The sequence below is a fragment of the Copadichromis virginalis genome, linkage group LG12 (assembly GCF_057382275.1).
Source record: "Copadichromis virginalis isolate Kocher_CV1m ecotype Utaka linkage group LG12, C_Virginalis_male_GT1.1, whole genome shotgun sequence".
NCBI classification, from domain to species: Eukaryota; Metazoa; Chordata; class Actinopteri; order Cichliformes; family Cichlidae; genus Copadichromis; species Copadichromis virginalis.
Genome location: NC_140629.1, coordinates 38,485,914 through 38,510,935, shown reverse-complemented (window position 1 = coordinate 38,510,935; position 25,022 = coordinate 38,485,914). Strand labels below are relative to the sequence as shown.

General features: G+C 40.8%; 1 protein-coding gene across 3 annotated transcripts in view; it reads right to left on the bottom strand.

Annotated features, from left to right (window-relative positions):
• Positions 1-25,022, bottom strand: part of slc4a4a (solute carrier family 4 member 4a) — a 65,951-nt gene that overhangs the window by 8,044 nt on the left and 32,885 nt on the right. For 2 of the 3 annotated variants that reach the window (XM_085476444.1, XM_085476443.1), the window contains 19 exons: positions 23,251-23,327; positions 17,883-18,040; positions 16,864-16,951; positions 15,629-15,783; positions 14,848-14,955; positions 14,466-14,640; positions 14,243-14,376; positions 13,417-13,691; positions 12,160-12,230; positions 11,649-11,834; positions 11,414-11,527; positions 10,880-11,041; positions 9,151-9,329; positions 6,082-6,154; positions 4,232-4,300; positions 3,336-3,509; positions 1,990-2,151; positions 1,009-1,102; positions 61-140 (listed from right to left, as the gene is read on the bottom strand). In XM_085476444.1, the coding sequence (XP_085332570.1) occupies positions 97-140; positions 1,009-1,102; positions 1,990-2,151; positions 3,336-3,509; positions 4,232-4,300; positions 6,082-6,154; positions 9,151-9,329; positions 10,880-11,041; positions 11,414-11,527; positions 11,649-11,834; positions 12,160-12,230; positions 13,417-13,691; positions 14,243-14,376; positions 14,466-14,640; positions 14,848-14,955; positions 15,629-15,783; positions 16,864-16,951; positions 17,883-18,040; positions 23,251-23,327 (2,498 nt within the window). In that variant the 3' untranslated portion in view covers positions 61-96. Of the gene's footprint in view, positions 1-60; positions 141-1,008; positions 1,103-1,989; positions 2,152-3,335; positions 3,510-4,231; positions 4,301-6,081; positions 6,155-9,150; positions 9,330-10,879; positions 11,042-11,413; positions 11,528-11,648; positions 11,835-12,159; positions 12,231-13,416; positions 13,692-14,242; positions 14,377-14,465; positions 14,641-14,847; positions 14,956-15,628; positions 15,784-16,863; positions 16,952-17,882; positions 18,041-23,250; positions 23,328-24,253; positions 24,350-25,022 lie in introns of all 3 variants that reach the window. The other variant, XM_085476445.1, reaches the window with a different exon arrangement.

Genomic DNA, 25,022 nt, shown 5'->3' with positions numbered 1-25,022 from the left:
GTCTGTGGCTCTCAGCTTCCCGTCTGTACACACTCTGATATCCACACACACACATCTCACCTGGACAAGTAGTTGGCCTGGTAGAAGCGAAGCTGCTCAGCACGATGTGTGTCGTTCAAGGAATGATGAGGACTTGTCTCCTACGAAAAAACCCCAAAGAAAACAGCCATTAGCTCACAGATATCCATGTAACTTGTTAGATAGCCTCTGACACACTTTAATGTTTGACATCCTGTGTGTGTCATAGCATCTGTAAGAGCAAAGCAGCGGGTAAAACCAGGAACACAGTGTGGATCAAAGATACTGTAATGAATACATATAGAAACCAGTCAGTTCATTTAATGTTGTAAACAGGCATTTGTTCTAACATTAAAGGACCAGTGTGTGATACTGGGGTCATTTATTTTTCCCCATCCAGCGTGTATCATACTTTTATCTGCTTCAACAGAGTCTTTAAAGGTTGTTCTAGTATATTTCTACACCAGCCCAGACAAAGCTCAGGAGAGGGTCTGCTGTGTTGTATTCTATTTGATTTTATTAGGTGAAGTGATCCTAAAACATATAATAATCAACACCCTCTGAAAAGCAGGGCCAATCAGTTAGTTCCAACCTCCAATAAATGTAATTAAGTCTACACACTAGTCCTTCAGCAAACACACATTAGTTATATATTAAGGCAAAAGTTAGAATTCAAGAAGACTTTTGTACATAAAACTAAAGTTACTGTTAAATATGTTTAAACAGGCAGGATCCACAAAGTCAGACTTAACAGCACGTAACTGAAAATGGAAACTGATGGGGGAAAGAAGTTAATTGAGCAGGACGAGGTAGAAAGCGAGCAGCTTTCATGCATGTTTGAAAGGAAGTAAGCACAAAGAACGGCAAAGAAGTGAAGCAAATTTAAATATCATGCAGTTACAGACAAAAAGGCACCACATCTTCACTAAGTACAGCAAGTTAGGCAGGCGCAAGAAGTAGTTTTCTCCGGTGCTGCAGGTAGTTACTCACTGTCAGAAGCCTTATCACTTAAGAAGGGCTCCTGTTCCATCATGTCCATGGGGATTTTAATGCTGGGAATATTCTCATTGTAAGGAAAGTCAGACTGTTGGAGAGAGGAAACATCATCATTGGAAACTTTCTTTTTTCTCTTCACCGGCTTGTTTCGAGCCATATCCTGTTCAGAGCTACAAGAAAATCAGTCATGAGTGAATAATTCAGAGCAGCCTGCCAGAGGGTCCAACTGGGCCCACTGCACATCTCTGCAAAGTGTAGAAATTGGAGCAAAGTCATTCATTATATTTTGAATGCAGCACGACGATGGCGTTAACACACAGGAGTAAAAATATGTGGAAATTTTAACTTGTTTTTAAACTCATGTAGACATAAAATAATATTGTCTAGTTTTTAAAACCAATGTATATGAAGTTTTGTACTTTTTAATGCCCACTGTGATTGTAAATCATAATGTAAATGTCCAGCAAACTCACTGAGGGTGGAAAAACACGGATGCGTCACAGACTCATCTGTTTTTAAAGCGATAGTTCATTAAATGTATTCAAAAGAAAGGGGTGTGGCTGTTTTTCACCTCATTTACTATGCAATCATACAGACTGGGCTGCAGGAGACTCGTTAACTGTTAGTTAACGATAACTGTGCTGAGGTGCACTGTTTAGCCTTTAGTCAAAACTCTTGCAATAAGATCTCTCTCTGTGCTGCAAATATCTAAAAATGCAAAGTGCTTGAATAAAACCCACGGCGTTCTCCGGTCTACACGGTGAAGGTATGATTTCAGCATATGTCGCCTCTTAAACATTCTCATGTTCATTAACTGGAAGAACTACAACCTAAAAATGAAAGAAATGTGCATAAACTCCGAGTTAGGATGAGCTGCTGTAACAGAAAACAAACAAAAAGAGTTAAGAATGAAGAATCTCAAATAAACCTAAGAGTGAGTTAGAAATGTAAGAGATGAACATATCCCAAACTTACGTCGTCAGCGTCGCTGTCTATGCTGCCACGTTTCTTCTTTTTCTTCTTATCATCCTCTTTCTTCTTCTTGTCCTTCTCTGGGATGACATCATCCAGGAAACTGAGGTCATGCTGAGAGAACAGGTAATCCATCCCCTTTCTGACAGCGACCAGAGCGAGGATCTGATTTTGAGATCATTCGTTGACAGAAAGACGTCAGCGTTAATTCTATCGATATTTCTTTTTTAAACATGAGCTGAAATCGACGTAATTTGTAAAATAAAATAATACATTAACCCACATTAACACGTCAAACCTGATTATTTCACTTTGATTCTGAAAAGTACAACAAACTTTATCGTTCAATGAAGTTTATAACAACATCCTGCAATATAACTGTTACATGAAGTACTGGGATGATCTCTGCTGATTTATCACCCAGATAAACTCAAGTCTACGTACACAAAACAAACTTTCGAGAAACGGTTTGAACTTGAACTGAAAATGCATTTCTGGTCACAGCCTCTTTAATTCTGCTTTGGTGAGTGTAATGCTGAACATAGTGCCTGCTTAGCTTTAAAACAGCACAAACTCTCTGTTAATGAACTTTCCATTTAAGCTGTAAAAATGTGTCCTGATATGAAACTTTCGTCACGCCATTATGAATCTGCCCAATACCTATGTACCTAGATCAGAGTCCTTCTGCTGCTGATGCCTGTGATATGACTCTTACAATAATACTAAAAGGTGTTAGTATTACTCACTAATCCCACAAGGTTGATTCTGTTCATCTGGACGTTTTCAATGGGAGAAACGTTTCTCATAAACAGCACATTTGCACAATGACTGAAACCAGCACCACTGAATGAACAAAGTTCTGTGAGGTCAGTTCTTTGATCGTTAATATGTTAACTGTCATGACCACTGATCAAAGCCCACGGAGCATTGATCAAAGAATCGGGGAATGACTGCAATCACAGCATTGTAAGATGGTGACAGATGGACCCTTAGGCCCCCTCCTCCATTCAGAGATGGTCTTTCCCTTTTCACGTAAATGGCCTCCTTGACTCCGCCCTCAAACCAGCGTTCCTCCCTGTCCAGGATGTTACATCCTCATCATTGAAAGAGTGTCCACTGGCCTGTAGGCGTAAACAGACTGCAGAGTCCTGGCCTGACGAGGTGGCTCTTCTGTGACAAAATGTTTCTCACACTGAAAACGTCCAGATGAACAGAATCAACCTTTTGGGATCCACTTACCTGGGTGATTGAGCGTGCGTCAAGACATTACTCACTAATATTAATTAAAACTATACATTCTAGGATGCTGCAAACTTAATTAGCAGCATCTCAATAAAAAGATGTCTCACCATGACAGGGAAGACGATGGCAGCCACGGTGGACTTGAGGATCCAGAGCAGAGCCAAGCAAAGGATTTGCATAAAAGTGAAGAGGTGGACCTTCCGGAGAGGAACGTGTCGCAGGTAAACCAGGTCCGGCTGGTGCTTCGCCGGCATTAGAAGCAGCTTAAGACGATCCATGAACTACAGAGAGACCGTGGTACCAATTAATATGACAGAGCTTCAGTAACCATCACTGCTTTTCACTGCAACTAAAGTAAAGGAAACTATGCAAGTCCTTATTCTGAGACTTTTACTGATATCGGCTGCCGAAGGTACCCAGGCATCATCTGCAGCATGTTTGGATTTTTTATGTTTAAGCGTGAAGATTCAGCCAATCATTTCCAGCTGGTATCCTTAAATTTACAGCATAATGCAGTTTATCCTACACAAGTGCTGAGTGACTACCTCAAAGGGGGGAGAAAGCAGCAAGGCAGCTTGAGTTTCTCTGACTCTGAGCACATCTGTCTGTGCTGATGCACAGATGGTCTTCTATCCAAAGAGCCTCTGCACCTATGGTGTCACAGGCTTGCTTCTCTAACATGAAGGAAACCAGAACAAACATGCAGCAGCTCTGACGCAACAAGCATAACATTACATGTGCTACTTCAAAGCTGGACCATCCTCCACGCTCCCCTTGCCAACTCAGTGCTTCCTGTGTCTGTTTTTACCATTTAACCGTCCATTTCTTAAAAGGAAATGATGGTTAAACAACTGGGTTATATCCCCCCCCCGACTAGTCTAATTTGTGGAAATATGGTAATTGTAGTTGTTTTTTTTGTTGCTGCTGTTTTGTTTTTTCAGATCAGTTTCTCTTTAGTCAAATTTTTTCTGTGGCTTGTTTTTTTTAAAAATTAAAATGATACCTGCACTCCATTGAGAGAAGCGACCCCCATGTACAAGAAGACTCCATACAGCACAGGCATGGGGATGAACTAGGTAAAGGGGAAAAGAAGAATGCACATCACAGATGATACTTAGATCCTGGTTTGTTAGGAAACACAGAATATGTAAAGGATAGTGAGCAAAATGAAACCACTGAAACTTGTCTGATTTGTTCTGAATTCGAGGAGTCGCCTATGAGTTGTGTAGTGCTCTCAAAGATTCCCACAACAGCGTGTGGACTGTTGTGCATCACAGCTCCAAAAAGAGAAGTCGTATTACTCCACAGCTGTCGACAGTCGCAGGAAAGAAGAGCAGCTGAATATCATTTAAAAGTCTGAAATTACTTACTGTGCTGCAAAGGGAACCAATGACAGCTTTTTGAACCCAGCTTTCAGAGGTTGAATTTAAAATATGAGGTGAGAATAAGTATATCTAATCTTTGTAATCTAATGATAGATTGGCTGATTTGTATAAATCGAGGGAAAGCTGCATATAAAACTCTCTCAAGGAACTTGGCACGTGTTCGGCATGCAAAAGTCTTTGAGTTATAAAGTTTGTGAACATTTATGAAAGTTTGTGAGAGAGTCTGGCCTCTCGGTGGCCGAAGATCAAAGTTAATGGCGCTGCTGTAAAACTCATTGAGAGACAACTGACGTCTAGAAGGACTTAAAAAAAATTCCACTGATCTTTGACTTCATCCACATAAGTATTTATTGTGTGTGTGTGTTAACTTAATTTTTATTGTATTGAGCGATCTTCTTTTGCACTGAGATAACTGGACCTCAATGTCATTTTTCAGCGCCTCGTTGCTGCAGGGACGATAAAGATTCTGATTCTGATAAGATAGCAGCTTATCAGTAATCAGTGAGTGTATTTATTATGCAGGTTTATGGGCAGCCTGATAAAGAAATCCTTTTATTCTTTTAAATTTAATTTGACCAATGAAAACTATGTTAAAAAGCAGAGAAGTCCGATTTCATATATGTCCTGGTAACTGAAGAACAGGTTAAATACTACAGATCCTCTTCATAATAATATGACCCACCGGCCATATTAGACAGACTATTACCACTTTATTGTGTCGTTGCATTTTGATGCAGATTTGAAAAGTCACGTAAGAGCAACTGGAATTCAAACACATTAAACTGAAATGGGACATATTAGCTAATCGTGTCTGTGAGGGCTCTCAGTGATCCAGGTCATCGTAGCCTAAGGAGGTTGGAAAGAGGGTCCCAGATGACACCTTGGCTCATGTGATTAGGTAGAGGATCAATAAGGGGTCCATCACCCTGTTGGGGACACTCCCATAGGGCTTAAAATCTGGGGCTCTCCACCAGTTGCTCTTAGAACTGAAGAAGCTTCTCGGATGAAACATCTTTAAGAAACCTAAAGACGTCCAGATGCTTTTCTTTCCAAGCTCCTTAGACATTAGCTGTGTTTTGTTTTTGCATTTTTTGCAGGAGCATAGTGTGAAGCAGCATGACTTTTGCTCAGAGATGGCGATGAAGCCAAGTTACACTGCCTTTATATTGTTTAACTTTGTGCAGTATAACTAAAGAGAGCTTTTTAGCATTTTTGTAAATCACATTTAAGCAGTACTTGCATTGTATGTCTCTAGATCTATTAAAAATGTATTGTTGTTTGTTGATTTCTAGTCAGAGGCTTGAAAATAAATTCAAACTCCTCCCCAGAGCTGTTACCAACATGGTTGCTACGTGGTAAGACCTGCTTCTAGAAGGACATTGATTAAACTCATAAACCGTTTAACTGGCATGTCAAGTTAACAAATCAATCACAAGACAAGAAATAAAATCAATATCTGATTGATTACCTTTAAAACTGGAGCCATAAACACAGACAGCCCTGTGAGGATGAACACGCACACACCCGTGACCCTCTGCTCTCTGCAAAGGACAGAAAAATACATTTTACACAAGAACAAAACTGCAGCGTCTGAGCTGTCTGCTTGCTATAAAGTCATGATCTGAAGCAGCCTGGCAGTCAGTTACCAATTCATAAATTAGTTTAGCCAAGAAAAAGAAAACAGCACCAGTGTTTGCAGAGGGTTCAGAGTTAGTGTGGATGTTCTGGTGTTACGGTTTGTTAGCTCAGCTTACAGCTGACACATCAGGAGGCCGGGGAGGACGTCAGACATGAAAACAATCAAAAGCCCCGTAAAACTAAAATGAACACAAAGGAAGAACCAGGCAAGATGCTGAAAATAAAATATGTTAATACTGCCAATAACACAGCTTAATTTAAATACAGATAATCATTAAAAACCTGAGATGATGAGAAAAAAAAGAACATTTGTTAAAGTTGTCTCACGCTGCCTTTTCTGAAATATTTATTGAGACCAAACACTGAATGAACAATATTGACCAGCTAGGATCAACAAGCCAACAGCAATAAGTGTTTATTGATTATGATTTGAATGATAAGAGTGATCGAGACACTTTGTTCAGAGATCGTGTGCACGTTAAAAAGCACAGACGTAACTTCCAGGTCAGAAAAACGAAGCCAGCGTTGACGTGCCTTAAGCCTGCGTTCTATCTGAAGGCCACCAGATGGCGATAGATGCGGTTGCAAAAAAAGACTTTGGTCCTATAGCAGTCTATGGAAAAACACCTCTCTGCCATGACCTCTGTGAACATGTTGTGACGAGTTTATGGGCTCAGTCACACGTTTGGGGTCATACTGAATAACAAATCAGAGTCTGCTTCATAAATCGTGGTAATAACATGTTTCACAATGGAGCAATACTTGTCAGTTAAAGGTCATTAACAATGAGTATATGGTTTCATATTCAGAGTGATCGGCTAAAGAAATCTGAGGCTTCAAACTGCCTCCCTGATTGATTGATTGATTGAATCTTTATTTTGAACATGTTGAAAAAGTATAAAAAAAAATAGAATTAAAAGAGACAAATGAACAAAGCAAACAAAAGGAAAACGAGCAACCACAACTCCAAATAACGTCCATGTTCAAAAAGGAGCAGGAAGAAGCATAAGCTTATTTAATCCCACCCCTTTTCCACTATCTAGTATCAATAGACTACAGAAATACCTCCTTGTAATTACATTATATGTTATGTGTAATTATTATTATTATTATTATTTTTTAATATATACACATATATGTTTCTATCTATCCATACCTACGTATATACACACATACGCACATATACACATTTTCAATAACCCCATTAACACCTGAAGGATACACAACCTACAATTTTATATATATTTAATATATATATATATATATATATATATATATATATATATATATATATATATATATATATATATATATATATATATATATATATATATATATATACATATACATACATACATACATACATACATATACACATACATATATACCCATACCAACAAACCCGTGCATGCGCACACACATGAAAATATTAGACAAGAACACCCTATCAAATCTCTACCTTTTCCCTGTACCCTGTAAAAACCATATCCTTAAACCGCTTTTTAAACTGCGCCATGCTTGGACTTTGCTTCATATCTTTACTTAGTCTGTTCCACAGCTTCACTCCACACACAGAGATGCAAAAACTTTTTAATGTTGTACGGATACGAGGATGTTTTAAATTTAATTCCCCCCTCAAATTGTATCCCCGTTCCCTTTTAGAAAACATTTTTAGAATATTGTCAGGAAGCAGGTTATTTATTGCTTTATATATAATTTGTGCTGTGAGAAAATGAACCAGATCTGTGAATTTTAGAATTTTTGATTTTAAGAATAGTGGATTTGTATGATCTCTGTAACCAGTTTTATGGATTATCCTTATGGCCCTTTTTTGTAATATAAAGATTGATGATAGCGAACATTTGTAAGTATTGCCCCAAACCTCTGCACAGTAATTCAAATACGGTGCAATCAGGGAACAATAGAGAATGTGGAGTGATTTGTGGTCCAGAATGTGTTTTACTTTACTCAAGATTGAGACACTTCTTGAAATTTTGTTATGTATATGATTTATATGAGACTTCCAGTTTAATTTATCATCTATAATCACACCAAGAAACTTATGTTCAAGTACTCTTTCAATTTCCACACCATCTACATGAATCTGCACTTGTGCATTTCTAAGGGAATTCCCAAATAAGATCATTTTAGTTTTACTTAGATTTAGCGATAGTTTGTTCCTGTTAAACCATTTTTTAATTTTGCACATTTCTGAAGTAATTGATCAGCGGCCACAGCTGCAACATCTGTCATCGAGTCCTTCAACATGAATCTACCAGAAGTAGGCAGGGGTGTCTTTAGCTGCTTATTTGCTAATCAGTTAATAAATTTTAAACTAAGACTAATCAGCTAATCTAACAGTCAGAAATCGAAACAAGTGTGGCTAATTTGAGCATTTCTGGCATGAACAGCCTTCTTTCCAGTGCACATGACATATGTGCTAAGAAAATAAAAGAAAAAGTTTAACTCATGAGCCAATTCAACATCTTAGCGTAACTATTTTTGAGGAAGGTTTTTGCTTCTGTGTTCATCACATCTCAAAATGACTCATTGCTGCTGCAACACTCGGGCCATTTGCAGAGCACTTGGTGTTTGAGCAGATCACAGCACGAGTCCTTCTTCATGGACCTTCCAGTTTTAACCACAGCCCTTCATCTGAAAGCACTTAATTCCATTTTCAATTTAGTGCATGAAATATCTGAAAGATTATCCATTTACTGCTCTTTGATGCATGTTGACCAAATCTAACCAAGTGATTCTGCCTTCTTCTTCCTGGAATCTCACCTGCAGATCAGATGTAAAAGCCATTCATTTCTCACAGTCAAACTAAAACTGTCATCGGGCTGTATGTGACCACAGTCCAGAAAGGGGGCGTCTTCCTAACAAGCATTGCTCTTACCTCACACCCAGGAACTTTGGCTGCTCTCCGGGAGCCGATGTTTCAGTCTCCATCTTCAAACTGTCGATGTGAGCGATGGAGATGACGGTGGCGGCCACATACCACGGCAGACCCATGAAGGAGCAAATTGCTAGCAGAACAGCCACCCAAAACAGATCCAGATGGTAACCTGCCCCTTTCTGGTACAGACAAAAACAAGGTCAGAGGTAACGTGTGTGTATGTACAGGCAGTAAGCAGAGCACAGCTGCAGATACAGGCAGACCTAAAACCCTGCAAACTGCTCATTTATGGTTTGTTTGCAGAATAAGACAGAAGAACCAACGCGATGCTCCATCATTTATTGTTTAAAGGGGCAAATTACCCCGCTGAAAGAATCCTATTGGTCTACTTCAGCAGTTACTGCCTAAAAATAACAGGTAGTACTGTCGTGACATCTCTCTCACCCCTATGAGAAGAATGATGTTTAGCTCCAGTGTGAAAGGATCCAGTGTTCTAGAGCAGGGAGGCCAAACTCATTTTACATCGTGGCCCACTTTGATCTCAGGTGGGCCAGACCAGTGAAACTCGTCTTCATGTCAACATGAAGATGTTTAGATATATTTAATATAAAAAATGTAATTAAATACATCCTGTAATTATAAAACAGTGTTGTTAATTTTTTCATTTTTTTTAACACTGTAAAAATCATCATTTCTATAGCAGATAGTGAAAACACAGGAACTTTCTTGACTGTTTGTCTAATGCTTTTTTACTTTGTTCTTATATGAAGTAGGGATGGACCGATCCGATATTACGTATCGGTATCGGTCCAATACTGACCTAAATTACTGGATCGGATATCGGAGAGAAATAAAAAATGTAATCCGATCCATTAAATATCATGAAAGCACCTCAAAAAACTTGCAACATGGCGTAACTCAGCTCATAACCGTAGCACGTCGGAGCAGTGTGCGTCACCTGATAGAGCGGCTGTGGCGTGCGAGACCTGTCGGTGGTCTGGTTGAGCATTTGGAGCCTCGTTACCAAACTGGTATTTCATCTCCGAGAAAGTGATCCCAGACAGAAGTAAAGCAAGTGTGTAAGTTCATCTCTGAATGTTTGTAAAGCATTCCAGCGTTAAGCATAACAACAGATATATGGAGCGACTGCCTCTCTCCCTCCCTCTCCTGCTGCTACTTCAATCATGAAACTGATCAATGATCAGCTGTCGCGACTTTTTAAATTTGAGTATGAACTTATACAAAATGCAGCAACATACTAAAAAAACACTTTTATTGATTAAAACTATCCAAATTTATGATATCGGTATCAGACATAAAAAAGTGGTATCGTGCCATCTCTAGTATGAAGGGCCATGGGGGAGGTCTTTATCAGTAGGAAAAGCTGTAAAACCTTTGAAAATACAGAGAAAATGTGAAAATTTGTGCCCTTCTTCACATTTTCCAAAGCCGTCCGGTGCACCAGATTGGAATTTTTGGCAGGCCGATTCTGGCCCCCAAGCCTTATGTTTGACACCCCTGTTATAATAGAGGGACTGTAGTTTGTTATGTGAAACACACTAAAAGTTCCATACATCATAAAAGAGAAACCAAATGAAAAAAACCTCTTATGTTTGCACCTTATGAAAAGCTGTTTTTGTTGGATTTATCAGTATTTACGCAGCAACAACGTTCAGCTTTGTAAAGACGCTTCACAAAGCTCATTCTGTCAGAAGGATTTCTGACTTACCTTTAGCTTGTGCTCCTTCCTGTTGACAATCACAGCAGTAATCTGTTGGTCCATAAAGAGCAGGATGGTGACCAGAAGGGCAGGAAGAGCAGACGCCAGATAAACCCACCAGGGGTTTCCTCCAAATGGGGCCACAAACCAGCCTCGGTTTGGACTTGTTGGCTATAAGGAGAGAAGACACACAGAGTCAGTCCATGAGATTTAAATTGTACATATCCTTGCAAAGGCTTCCTGTCCATCAAACATGTTCATTTAAACTCCAGAAAACCTTTTTTTTGTTAACCTGTCTCTGAAACTGTGTTAAGGTTCATTATGTGCACAATTAGAGTGGCTGCTTTTAGTGAAAGATGAACCTGGTACAAAGTGCTACACCACTGTCTGTAGCCGCTTATGCCGACTGGCCATCTTTTACATACAGTCTATGATGATGACTTGCAGGACAATTTAACAAGAGTTTATTGTTGCCTCAGGTTTCATAAAGCCATGCATAACTAATATGGACTTTAATTTCTCTGGGTGGAGGAGGGCACTCACTTTGAATTCACTTGGCACAAGAAGTTTAGGCGTATCAACTCCTACGAGCATATCAACTCCACAGAAGATAAGAATGGCCAAGATGATGGCAAAGTCACTGATGAGTTTTCGCACCTGAATGAAAAGAAAACACAAAGAGACTCTGGAACCTGCTGATCCACAAACAGGTGGAAATTTCATTTAGTTCCTTCACACATGGCTTGTTCAGTTAAATTAGCTCGGCACACTGACTCACAGTGGTGGGGAAAAAGGGGCTTGTCTTGAACTTTTTTAGACACATGGAGCAGGTGTAAGTGCCAAAGAACAATATGAAGGACATGAGGGTGATGTCTGGGACAAAGTCGCAGGTTTTGCCCACCAGCTCTCCATTATACTTCAAACACTCGGTCCTGGAGAGGGACGACCACGTGGCATTCGGTGGCTGCGTGAGAGAAACAAACAGGTTAAATAAAGTTTGAGATCAAACTTCCAGATTAAATTAAACCAAAATAGCTGCTTGAGAATTTCCATCTTTTACAGTGTAAGAGATTCATAAAACAGTGCCCAGAAACACAGGAGAGAAAACCGAGAGCATCAGTGTTAATGTGGTGACTCTCCTGCAGAGGTTAATACAGCAAAGCACAGCGAGGGGTTTAGTCGAGAAGGTTTGGTTGCTCAGGTGACTCATCAAAAGAAACTATTAACCTGAAAATGATACATTTTAGTTTGTTTCTTAAAGAGCATCAAATAAAAGGAGAGAGACGCACCAGATCTGTGTTGTTCCAGAACCAGTCTGAAGTGCCTTCTAAAGGATCGCCAATGATGTCTGTGCTGTTTTCTGCAAGAAAACAACAAAACATGTTTCCTCTCAGCATGAGAGCTTTAATACGTTTAAAGGTTTCCAAAGTGACACGACTGAAATCTTATATGGAAAATTAATTTTACAGAGGCCATTTATGACATCTGACAATCAGCCTGGTAAACTCTGGTCAAGGTTAAGATACTTGCAGTACAGTACAAAGCTCAGCTATGACTTAACTTGTTACAGTGATTATTTTGCATTCATTGTGATACTATCTCAATATAAGTATTAGCTATCATGTTAAAGTGCCCTTGGGAACAGCCTTTGTTACCTGAGTGCATCCGAATGTCAAAGAAAATCAGCAGCAATCTGCTAACAATGAACTCAACAGCTACTTCATTTCAATAATGTCCCATCTACACAGAACAGCTTGAAGCAGACATAATAAGTGTTCAGACAATCTGACATTGAGACATCAATGCTTGTAACTTCTTGTAATCTGACACAAAGGATACAAACGTTTTATGCATTTATGTCTGCTAGGAAACTCTAGACCAAGCCACAGAAGAAGCAGCTACAATAAGAGGGAAAAGCATCAATACAACCTGACAGCTATGATTAGGTGCAGGATAAACTCGTTTTTATAGGTTAGCTTTTCCTTAATCTTTACCTTTGTTTTGGGCCATAATTTGGTTGATGTCTGTGTGAACATGTGCATTTAGCTTTAATGTAATATTCAAACTGAAACACTTTATTAATCTGTGTTTTTTAAAGTGTTACACAAATAAAAAGTACAGCTGTAGCAAATCTGATTAAAGAAAATGCACATGTGTACTGCTGCCTTTGCACCATAGACCTTTAGCTATGAATGCACTGCTGGTTTAACTTTATGCCAGTGGACTGGACGATCCACACAACTGTCGTTTCCTCTTTTCTATATTACACAATGCAGCAGCATTACTGTAAGCTGAACACAGAGCTGAACAGCACCAGCTGTGTTAAATTAAACCTCTGTTCTAACTGATAATTAGACATTAAACGCATCATATTGGTTTAAAAAAAGATCTCTGTTCTTATTCTCACAAGAAGATAAATTTCATGCATTGTTCTTAAAGATTCTGGCAAAACCTGTAACATTGAATAGCAGACCGGCTCATTGGCATGCGTGGACAAAACAGGCTGTACAGTGTGTAGATATGCCTTTAATTTAGTAACTACTCACCCAAGACAGTAGGAGCCATGCAGAGGCAGTCGTACTGCGTGACATATTCCATTCTGAAGTCAGGGTTGATTGGATAATGATGAGCTAATTTGATCATCTTCTTGAAGGCATCATAGATAAAGATGAAGCTGATGAGACAGGAGAAGCCCTCCTCAGTGAAGCGGGTGAAGTACTGGACCAAGTAGCTGGCATCAGTCGCCACGAGCAGCAGGCAGAAGAAAGCCGACCACAGGCCGATCCACAGGCGGAACTCCAAGTAGTCAAACTCATTATCTCTAAAAAAAAAAGGGGGGGGGGGGGGCAATGAGTCATATGATGGGACGGGGATGTGACTTTCAGAGTAAAACAACAATAGTATTATTGGAATTATAGACACTGAACACAATTTGCACAAAAACAGCACAAAGAACTGTGAATATTGTTTCTTAAAAAGTTATTGCTCAGTACAACATAAGCACAACTTATTGTGCTTTTCCTTATTTTCTGTTGAGTGCTGTTGTCATGAGGTCAGAGCAGATGTACCTAATGTGGCTGTGCAGAAAGCTCTGCACCACCTGCCCTCTACTCAAACCGTTTCAAGAGACAGCAAATGAGAATCGAGCTGGATTAAACAGAGCTAAAAGCCTTATTTCTGAATCAGCTAAGAATTGCACTGAAGCACGGTGATAAGTATAAATAAGGATCATTTTAAACTGTGACTCATTCATAGTCCAAGAATAAAACGCATCGCCTTTAACAGAATCAAAAAGACACAGTGACAGCTGAGATTTTCTAAAACACAGGGCAGTAACCAGGCATCTAAAAAACAGAGAGAATGGAGACCTACCTGCTGAAGTTGAAAAGCAGCCGTTCAAACACCAAAACGGGGCCAGTGCTGCTGAGGATGATGAGAGGCTGACCACCCAGCAGACAGAAAACGCCACCAGCAATGGCTGTGCCCAGAAAACTCTCCAGCACACCCTGCACACATGTTGGAAAGCAGTCAGGGAAACGCTCACAGTGTAAACGGTGAACGCTCTTCAAACCGTCACATGGTGCAAAAGCCTGACCTGCATGTTCTCCGTAGCATCTCCCAGCAGACCACCAAAGGTGATGGCGTTCGTTACAGTTCCCAGGTAAATAAACATAATAGCCGACAGGGCCTGAATGTGAAACGCGTCGGTGAAGTCACTGACAAAGAAAGGCGCTTTTCTCTTGATGTCAAGTTTGAGACCCCCACAAAACCTGAAACAGGACAAAGCAAAAGGTGAGTCGCTGTCAGTGGTATGGACTACTAAAGCCAGCAACTCGTTTTGATGCACCGAACATGACATTCACACACGCGACACTGGACAGTGTCGTTTCACTCAATATTCAATATGTTAGGTAAAAACAGTACAGTGCTCCCAACTATTGCATGCAGATGACATCGCTTTGTTCAAAGTGTCATACTTTCCCGTCTTCCTGAGCTCTTCACCCACAGCATGTCCTCCTCCATGACCTCCATCGTGAGGCATGTCTCCGTTCATCTGAGAGTCGCCTCCTGCATACATGTTTTTCCTGAAATACACATGAAGGCACAGATTTGTTCAGCAGCAGGAAGTCAGAGTACCTGATCCAGGTCCTACAGATACTGGTATGTGCTGGGAGATCGATCGATCATAGAAGAATCATAGAAGGTCAAGTTATTCTAGAGTTACTACATGCCAGCTTTATGTAACCAGCTCTTTCATAATTGAACACTGTTGTCCACCTGGATGCACCTCAGTGATTTTACTCTCCTGGAACATCTCATTTTTCCTCATTTTTCCGTCTTTTATCTACAAACGTCTTCTAATCTCGCACTGGTCCTCTGTGGATTTGTGTTAACATCTAGGCAGACATATTTTCATGCTGCTGGTTATTAAATGGCTCTTTTAGACACAAGCTGCCAGAGTTAGAGCAGACTTTGGGTCACATGAAGTTAGATGAAGTGTTTGTGCTGACACAGGTTTAATGAATGACCAGCACACTAATATACAGCCCCAGGTGTTTAAATCAATCAACTCTTTTGGTTTCAGATAAGATCACAGTGACAACTTCCCTCTGAACCACTAACGCTTATTTTTTAACATATTTTTTTCCCACAAACTCTGATATGACCCATTCTGCGTATCTTCTTTAGTGACAGGCAGCTTTTTCTTCAATCATCAAATCTGAATCATGTAAAACAGACAAGTTTGAGCTCACTGACCTTTTGTCAGAGGAGGGGAGGGATTTTGGAGGCTCTATCCTGATGGCTGGGTCCCATTCTCCAGGAGGAAGCACAATCACCTCATCCAGAAACTCGTCAATACCAGCCAGCAAATCTTGTCTGTCCTTGGCCTTATATGCAATGTCATGAAAGACCTGAACACACAGAGGGGGAGAGATGGGGCATTCAAGTGTAAAAGACACCTGTCAAAGAATCCAGGGTCACGGGGCAGCAAACTGCAATATCAGATCTAAGGATTGTGAACTAATCCCATCTGGTAAATCCCAAAACTCTGTAGGGGGACAGAGATGCAGTTTGTTTTCATCAAAACAATGACTCTCATAATGTACCCCAGCATGAATATAACATTAAAGAGGTGCCTGTCCCATCTAGTTTTATTTAGTTTGCATTTAAGACCTGGTCCCACAAAGCGATAGGTGTTATTCATAACCACTCAATTATACAGTGCTGTAAATATCTCAGTGTCCACAGTGATACAGTACATTAATCTTTCATATTCATGGGAGGATAATGTGGTTCACTGGTTAAGTTCTCCTCCAGACACTGGCATGTGTTTGGAGGGGAGCATGTTTAATCAGGCTTGTTTTATTGAGTGTAATCAGGTGTGGGATAACTGCATGGGACGGGAACCCTCCTGTGTCACTGAAATCAAAGTTAGCTTGCTTAGTTCAGACTGCAGCGATTGTTAAAAAGACCGCTATAGCCTCCAAACTGGTTTCAGGTTTTATTATAAACTGGTTTTTAAACATTTTGTAATAAAACTTTATGATTCATCCAGCACAATATATGTTCTCAGCATGAGCTGCTACTATCGGGTAGGTTTAAGAGCCTGCTGAGGACTTTACAGAGCAGTGTGAAATAAATGAACCCTACATAGGTTACACTGCAGGGTCACTTCTGTGTGATGCCTGTTGTTTTGTTTCAGCTGGGGTTGTGTACCATGTTTATCAGTGGGGACAATAAAGTATCTATTGATTATATCTATCTCAATACTGGCAAATACAAATGTTAAAGAGGTCGATTTTCCTCATTGGAGAGCTTAAAATAATGCTAACTGCTACTGCAGCTAGGACATGTCGCTGCACGACTGCAAAGATTACTGATTCAGCTCGTTCCCCAGACACGATGTCCAAGAGTTCACTTGGCACCAGCACTTTATCCTAAACAGGTTTACGTGAGGATCACATTTTAATGTCTAATATCTAAGATCTTACCTCATCCGACATCAGTGTAGCGATCGCTCTGCCGATCTCGTGGTACGACTTGGCTTTGCCTTTGGGTCCAAGCAAGATGAATAAAAATCTGAAGCCACATTAAAAGTTCAAATTTAACAAAAAGATTACAGGTTAAAAAGATATTTTCTTATTTTAATTAGAGCCTTTTTGGGGCAGTTTGCATTTATTCAGATGCCATGCGCACACTTGGGGTCCCTGTGCAGTTTATAAAACATAACTCGAAGCTCAGAGACATTTTTGTTTTGTTCTGGCTGCAAAGATGCTGCTTTGTATGACAATCATCTATTCAGCTACTCTCCAATACAGATACGAGCAGTAAAGGATGTTGCTCACTATAAGAATAAACAAATGATGATATAATGGATATGACACCATAACTGAGGCCTTGTCGTATAAATACCATGAACTAGCTTTAAATACTTTCACTGAAAAGTACTGAAAGTTAAATTGTTTTATGGCTCCTTTGCTTAAATATGAGAACAGACATCAGGTGTCAGTGATCAAACTTTATGATGCTTGTTTCAGTGAACAAACATCAGGTGAAACACCGTCATACATCTGTGTTTTACAGCTGTGATGCAATACTCTTTCATATTTTACTGTTTGTTGATCATAATAAAATATCCGGAATTATCATATAATCCACTTTTTATTGGATTTTGCAGTGGAGCTTATTTCAAGCTCCACAGTTACTATGTTACTGGTGGACTGTGATGCTACAGCAGCTTTGCATGATTCACAGTTCAACATTATCATCATTTCCCTTTAAGCTAGGTTTATTCTGATTGGCTGCCGCTCTCAAAAGAAAGATTTGAACATCGGCCTCCTGTGCTCGAGCCAGAGCTGTGTGCCTGAGATATCCACTCTGATTCATTCACATTCAGAAGATGTGACAGAAAATAAGGAAAACGTATTAGGTTCCTGTCAAAATGTATAAACAACACATCCAGGTTGCAAACGGACAACCAGGAGTCTGGATTGGACAAAATTTCAGGCACCTTGTGGGAACAGGAACCTCCGTCAGGGCTCCCAGCATCACGGCCTGCTGCAGACGAACAAACGCCACAAAGGGCGCGTCCAGGAAGTCCACCTCCCCCACCAGCACGTTGGAGGCTTCTGCGTCTCTTGGCAACTTCTTCATGAATTTGTTCTTCAGCTGAAAAGCACAAAAGAGAAAAGCAACAGGAGTTGAGAGGTGCTCCGTTCACACCAGCAAGCCGTCTAGAAGCACGCACTCGAAATTAAAAAACCTATATCAAACGAGGCAATCCCATTCAGGTTAAATACCAAACCAGGCGTCCCCCATGGTGCCTAAATAAGAAGCAAGCAGTAAAATGAGCATTTCTTCTCGACGTAATGACACAGACATGCCAGGAGGTCAGATACATGTGTGTCTTTCATGGGACTTTTATCTGTACGACGGCTCATCCTTATGTCATTAATGTGTTTGCATAGACAGAGAGGGGCGGCAGTAAACCAGTGAGGTGTTAAAGACGGCTTCAGTTTGGATTCGGTCATTTTTCAGAGGTTTGTTTTTTTCATGCTTTTGTTGCAGTCGTGGATTTAATGTTTTCTTTTTTATCCTTTTTAGTGCACTAGAGCAGCGGTCCCCAACCCCCGGGCCTCGGACCGGTACCGGTCCGTGAGTCGTTTGGTACCGGGCCGCGAGAGTTGAGGCTCAGGTGTGAAATGTCTGGTTTTCAGGGTTTTTATCGGTTTCCAGCGTTATTTTGTTATCGTTTTTATCGTTAACTCGGTTTTCCTGGGTCTTTTCACGTATGTTATGAATAAATCTTCTTTTTTTCGGTACCGGTACTAGTTTTATTTTGTTGTATTTATCCGCGACACCTTAAAGGCCGGTCCGTGAAAATATTGTCGGGCATAAACCGGTCCGTGGCGCAAAAAGGGTTGGAGACCGCTGCACTAGAGTTCTTGTTGGCAACCAACAATTATCGGTCCAGACAAGTTTTGAGGCACCAAACTGAGTAACAAATACTATTAAAAGTGACTCGAAAAGCAGCTCTGCCAGCTTGGTGCGGTCAGACTGATGCTGCTAAAAGACGTTAGATAGCCTGCTGTACACACAGACTAACATACATATTCAAATGACAAGCAAATGCAGATGACATACTGGGCTTTCTCAGCGTCTAAGGACTGAAATCCCATAAACTTGTGACCTTCCACTGTTAACAGCCAAACAGATCCAATCACAGGCTGTTGGGCCATCTTGGCAAAGAGTTTGTCTGTAAATGATTCAAGTCAAGAGGTTAAACCTGTGTAACTGCACACCACGGCCTGTGTCCAATCCCAGCTAATCCACACCGCGCTCGTAAACCACGTACACCTGAATCTGTTGTTTACTGCCCTAAGACACAAACGCAATATGCATGGACCTGAAATGTTTATTAGCACGTTTAAAATGAGCCAGTGCAAAGATCAAAGTGAGATCTGAGATGTGACGTGTTAAGAAATTAGAGGCACCAAAAACCCACTAAAAGCATCCCAACATTTTCAGAACTGCGTTTGTTGAATATGATACAATATAATATTTAGATGTTGTTACTCAGGTTCAAATTTAAACTAATACTTGTAAGTCCTTGCAAAAGTAATACACTGTGAAGAGAAAATAAATTATATACGTTTGTAATTCATCTGTGCACCTCGAGTGGCTGCAGTCTCTGTATGTTAATCTGAACAGCTCCCGTCTTTATCTTATCTCTACATTAGCAACAAGTTATCAGTCACGATCGCTCCATGTGGAAACGTCATTATGGTATTTATGGGCTGAGTGGGTGTGGAGGAGCTTCGGTTTAGGAGATTCGTTTCCTGCCTGGGAGTCTCTAATCTGTCCCACAGGAGACTCACTGGGTCCCTCTGACTGGGTCGCTCTGACCTAATTCCTCTCTCCCACAGGCCTCGTCTGGGATGAGGGCATATAAAACATTGTCTGCTGTGAACTGGGGTAACATGACACATGGAATATGACAATACATACAATGAGAATGCATAGAGTACAGTCCAGAGAAGAGCTGCCATTTCAACCCAACATCACAACAAAACGTGTAATAGAAACGCCGGTCCACTGTGTCCATTTGGCACTTTGCTTCTATGAATCGTATGACACGCATGCAGAATTTGCAGTAAGTTGCAGTACTCTGCAGTAACAGCAGGGGGAGATTTTATTTGAGTGTTTAACAGACATTATTATCACATTTATATGTGTATGTACACATTAACTGCTTAAGGCCTTTGGAATGTACTTTTTTTGAGCTTCTGTAGATCTTCACCTCACGGCTTTAAATGTATTAGCGCCCCCTGGTGGTAATGCAATTTCTGCATGCTATGACATGGTCGACTGGTGTGTCTATTCTCCATCTTGCCGTGATACTGGGTTGGATATTTTCATGAGAAAGTAACTCACTGATTAGTTTAGATTAATCTGACTTTGTTAAATCTACTCAGTCTGGAAAATAAAATAATTTGTTCGTTTTAGTAATCAGCACAGCTACAATGTTTTTGCATTTATCCAGTCAGAAGAGTTTACACAGGTAGACTACATGAGAAATATTCCAGGAGCTACACTTTGGTAATAAACAACCTTTGCAGATGCTACTACACATGTTGGCATACAAGTAGTAAGGATAAGATAGCGTGAGGGCAAAGGAGCAGCGTGTCTCAAGTGTGTGGAAGCCTCTGACAAAAACCCAGAGGAAAACTGTGTTATGTCCTGTGGGCGTGTTAGATGATCTAAATATAGCAACAGCGCCAAGTATTTGCCTCGTTCCCGATTTCTCCATTTTTTGTATGTTTTTTGCACTTAAATGTTTCAGATCAAAGAAATTTTAATATCAGACAAAGATAACCTGAGTGAATACAAACTGCAGTTTTTAAATGATGGTTTCATTCACTAAGGGAAGAAAACTATCCAAACTATCCACCTGCCCTTGTGAAAAAGTCATTGCCCCCTCCACGTAATTCGTGATGAACCCTATTGTTTAAAACCTGGGTTACGACACCTGTCATGTGTGTTTGTTTCTGTCTGAACAGCTCACTGTGTTATGGTAAATCCCTGCTGCGATTGGTGCGTGGAAGTATGGCTCCGGAATGACTGGTTCCAGCTGGAGGACCCGTCTTATAAATATAGCCTGGAGCACCGCCGGCAAGAGAGGTTCTTGTGCTTCCCCTAACGCCTGAGCAGCCACGCCTGTGACAGCCGCCGGGTGCAGTGCTCCGTAACAGTTGAGGAAGTGGGGGAGCGAGTGCCTCATCCATGCTATGACCTGGCCCCTAGACGGGTTGTAACATGAACTGGGGCTCATCCGCACCCGAAGTGAGAATCATTCCTCTAGACTCAGTAACAAATGTCACTGATTCCTGCTAAACAAGACAAAGTAAAGTAGGCTCAACAATCTCAAAATGAAACGCATCATGCCACGATCTACAGCTGTCTCTATCAGTCTAGAAAGGGTTGCAAAGCCATTTATAAGGAACTGCAGTGAAACACAGTAAGAGCCATTATGGAAAAAATAAATGGAAAAAATGAAACCGTTGTGAACCTTTCCAGGAGTGGTGAGCCTACAAAAATTACTCCAAGAGCCCAACAATGACTCATCTGACTCAGCATCCAAAAGACAATAAGAAAGACACAGAGTAAAAATGTAAAGAGAAAAACACCGCAGACCAAACACAATACAAAGACATAGCTCAGATTTGCCAAACAACATCTTGATGATCCCCAAGACTTTTAAGAAAATATTCTGTGGATCGATGAAACAAAAGGTTTCATACCTGTTATATCTGGTGTGGAACTACTTCAGCATTTCATGAAAAGAAAATCACACCAACAGTCAAACATGGTGGTGATAATGTGTTCGCCCGGGGCTGCTTTGCTGCTTCAGGATCTGGAAGACTTGCTGTAATTGATGCAACCATGAATTCTGTTTTCTACCAGAAAATCCTGAAGGAGGATGTCAAGCCATGAGTTTTGCTCAAGTGCACTTGGGTTTTGCAGCAGGACAATAATCTGAAGCACACCAGCAACTCCACCTCAGAATGGCTCAAAAGACAAATAAAGGGTTTGGTGAAGACTCCTCAAAGCCCGAGATGCTCTGGTGTGCCTTTAACAGGCAAATCCCCCCAGCTGTAGCTGAATGAAAACTATTCTGCAAAAAAGATTCTGCCAAAGTTTCTCCACAATCACATGAAAGCCTCACGGACAGTTATCACAAACACCCGACTGCACTTCTTGCTGCCAAGGGTGGCACAGCCAGTAATTAGGTTTAGGGGGCAGTTACTTCTTCACCGAGGGCTGGTAGGAAAAAGTTTTTTAGTCTTTTTTGTCCTCTTAATAAATTAAACCATGATTTGAAAACTGCATTTTGTATTTACTCGAGTAATCTTTGTCTGATATTAAAATTTTTTTGAACTAAAAGTGAGAAATCAGGAACGGTGCAAACACAGTTTAATGGCACTGTAGACCAGCAGTCCCCAACTTTTTTTGCACCACAGACCGGTTTATGGCCAACAGCATTTCATGGACCGCCCTTTAAGGTGTCGCAGATAAATACAACAAAATAAAACCAGTACCAAAAAAAGAAGATTTATTGATAACACGTGGGAAAAGACCCAGGGAAACCGAGTCAATGATAAAAACAATAACACTAAAAACCCTGAAAACCATCAGTTTCACACCCAAGCCTCAACTCTCGCGGCCCGGTACCAAACGACTCACGGACCAGTACCGGTCCGTGCCCCGGGGTTTGGGGACCGCTGCTGTCGACTGTAAGGCTGCAGAGGAAATTCAGTCTCTCTTTGCTGTTGATGACATCATCCTTTATCAGCCACAGCCTGATCCTCACTGCAGTCTAAAGTTGCTACAAAAATTTCCACTTTAACCATCAAAGGAAAAGGCGGGGAAGGTTCAGAGCAGCTACAGCAGGCTGGGTGATAATACCAGGAGCTGGAACAATGCACTTTAGACAATGTTATCTCTGCTGTGAAGCAACAACCACGAAATACTCCGACGGGCCTCCTCAGCTCTGTTACATCCAGCCTACACCATGCAGCTCTGTCATGGAGTCTAGTCAGGCTTTTCTCATCTCTTCTGCCAATGCACTAGCTTGTTTTTAGCCTCAAGCTCGAGAAATCAGACAAGCTGGTTCATTATAAATGTTTCAGAATAAAACAGATTAATAAAAATAATCAAGCGTATTGTTACAACTACACCACCTTAAACTGGGAACTTGGGAATACAGAGATCCATCCCCTTCATTTTCCAGGAAATATAAACCTCTCACCACTGAGTCTGATGGATTGGTGAGGGTTGGTGTCCAGAAACAGTACAGCAGATGCATGAGGGCGACTTACCTGGTCTTTCTCCGGTTTGTCAGAGACGTCATTCAGGCTGGTGGATGTCAGGTTCCTGGGAGTTGTGGTGGGACTATCTGTTCAGACAGGGCAACATTGACTAGTTAGACCAGCTTCACCCCCACTGTGGTCTAAGACTCAAGAGGAAAAGAGGCAGAAACCCAAAGTGGCCCAGACAATTAGCTCCTTACATGCTTTGCCAAAAGAAGAAAAAATCCAACAGAAATACTCGTGCAAGCTGTAGGACAAAAGCTATTGTCTGTGATAAAGTAACTGGCCGATATTTAGGTCTAACCCGTCGGGTATAACATGTGTGATCAGATCAAATATCAACTTTTTACTTTGAATTTCAAATAAAAGAAGGCAGGAGGTCAAAAACGAAGAGTAAAATTACCATTATTAATGCATCTTTCTTGAGGTTCAATCAGCTTGTTGTGCTTTGATAATAATGAGATCTAGTGTCATCATTCTTACTGTCACATTTAAAGCCTTACTCTGTGGATGGACTTAATGGGTGCAGACACAAAATAAGTAGAAGATGATCCTGAAATGTGACAGCAGAACAGGCTTCAGTCCAGAGATCCGAGGGAAAGAAAAACCTCAAAGAATGCAACAATCTGGTGCCACTGCAGCCTTTCATGCATCTGCACCTTTGGCACTGTTGGTAATAACGTGCATGTCAGTATGATGCAGCCAGATAATTTTTTTTATAGGTGTAGTGTAGGTGAGAGAAAATATTCTTTAAAAACAACCTGAGCTGACAGGGATTATTCACCATCAAGTACTTGCATCTAGTGAAATTTCAAGCTAGTCGTGACTACATTCAAGCTGCAGGTCATCAGCACAAAGATGCCCTCGGACACAACTTTACGATCCGCTGTCTGTATTTTTAAAAAAGCCTCAGTTTGAGACTAAATTTGAACTCTCTGGTCTTCGTTTCTTTGTCGCCAAATGGAAGCTCACCAGGGGTCTGCAGTGTGAATGTAGACTTCAGTGAACTTACTGAGCCAGTCCATACTGGAACTCCTTTGGGTCTGCAAGTCCTCCATTGAGATGCGACCTGACAGGCAAGTCACAGAGTTCTCGAGAGGACTGCGGGCTTTTAGTGGCAGCAGCAGGTTATCAAAGCCAATCCAGGGAAGCAAAGAGGACGAAAGAGAGATGGAAAGCAGAGTTGACAGAAAAGCCCGCTGAGCCAAAGCAGAAGATTTGTTAAATGCACAAAAGATCAAGTGGCTGTTAAAATATGTGAAGACATGATATTGCTGCAATTGACAAGCCGTGCAGAGATACAGTGAGGAAAGAGGAGGGGCATCATTAAATGAGGACATCATGGGTCTTTGGACAGAAGTTTGACCTGCACTTTAATAAGTCAGAAAATAAACTTTATCCTTGAAAAGATGGTAATCAAGCAATATTTATCAGAGTGGCTCCTTATCTTTGCCGTGATAAGAGGACGAGCACAGCTAGAGCTGGGTCATGAACACAGAAAGCCTTTTCTTTGATCATCAAAGTTCCTGAAATCTGATAGTGGCTAATAAATAACTTCACTTTCCAAAGGCCCATGACTAGTAACAGATTCATTCCACTGTCAACACAATAAACATTTAGTAAATCAATATTTGACAGACTACTAATCCACATGTTGTTAACATCAGTAAGAGCTGTGTGGTGGGGCTGTCACTTTGAGTTCTTCATCAAGATATTTCTGAAGATTTTGTGCCAGAGTGAAATTTCATTTATCCCGGGACAAATGAAATTTATCCCGGGAG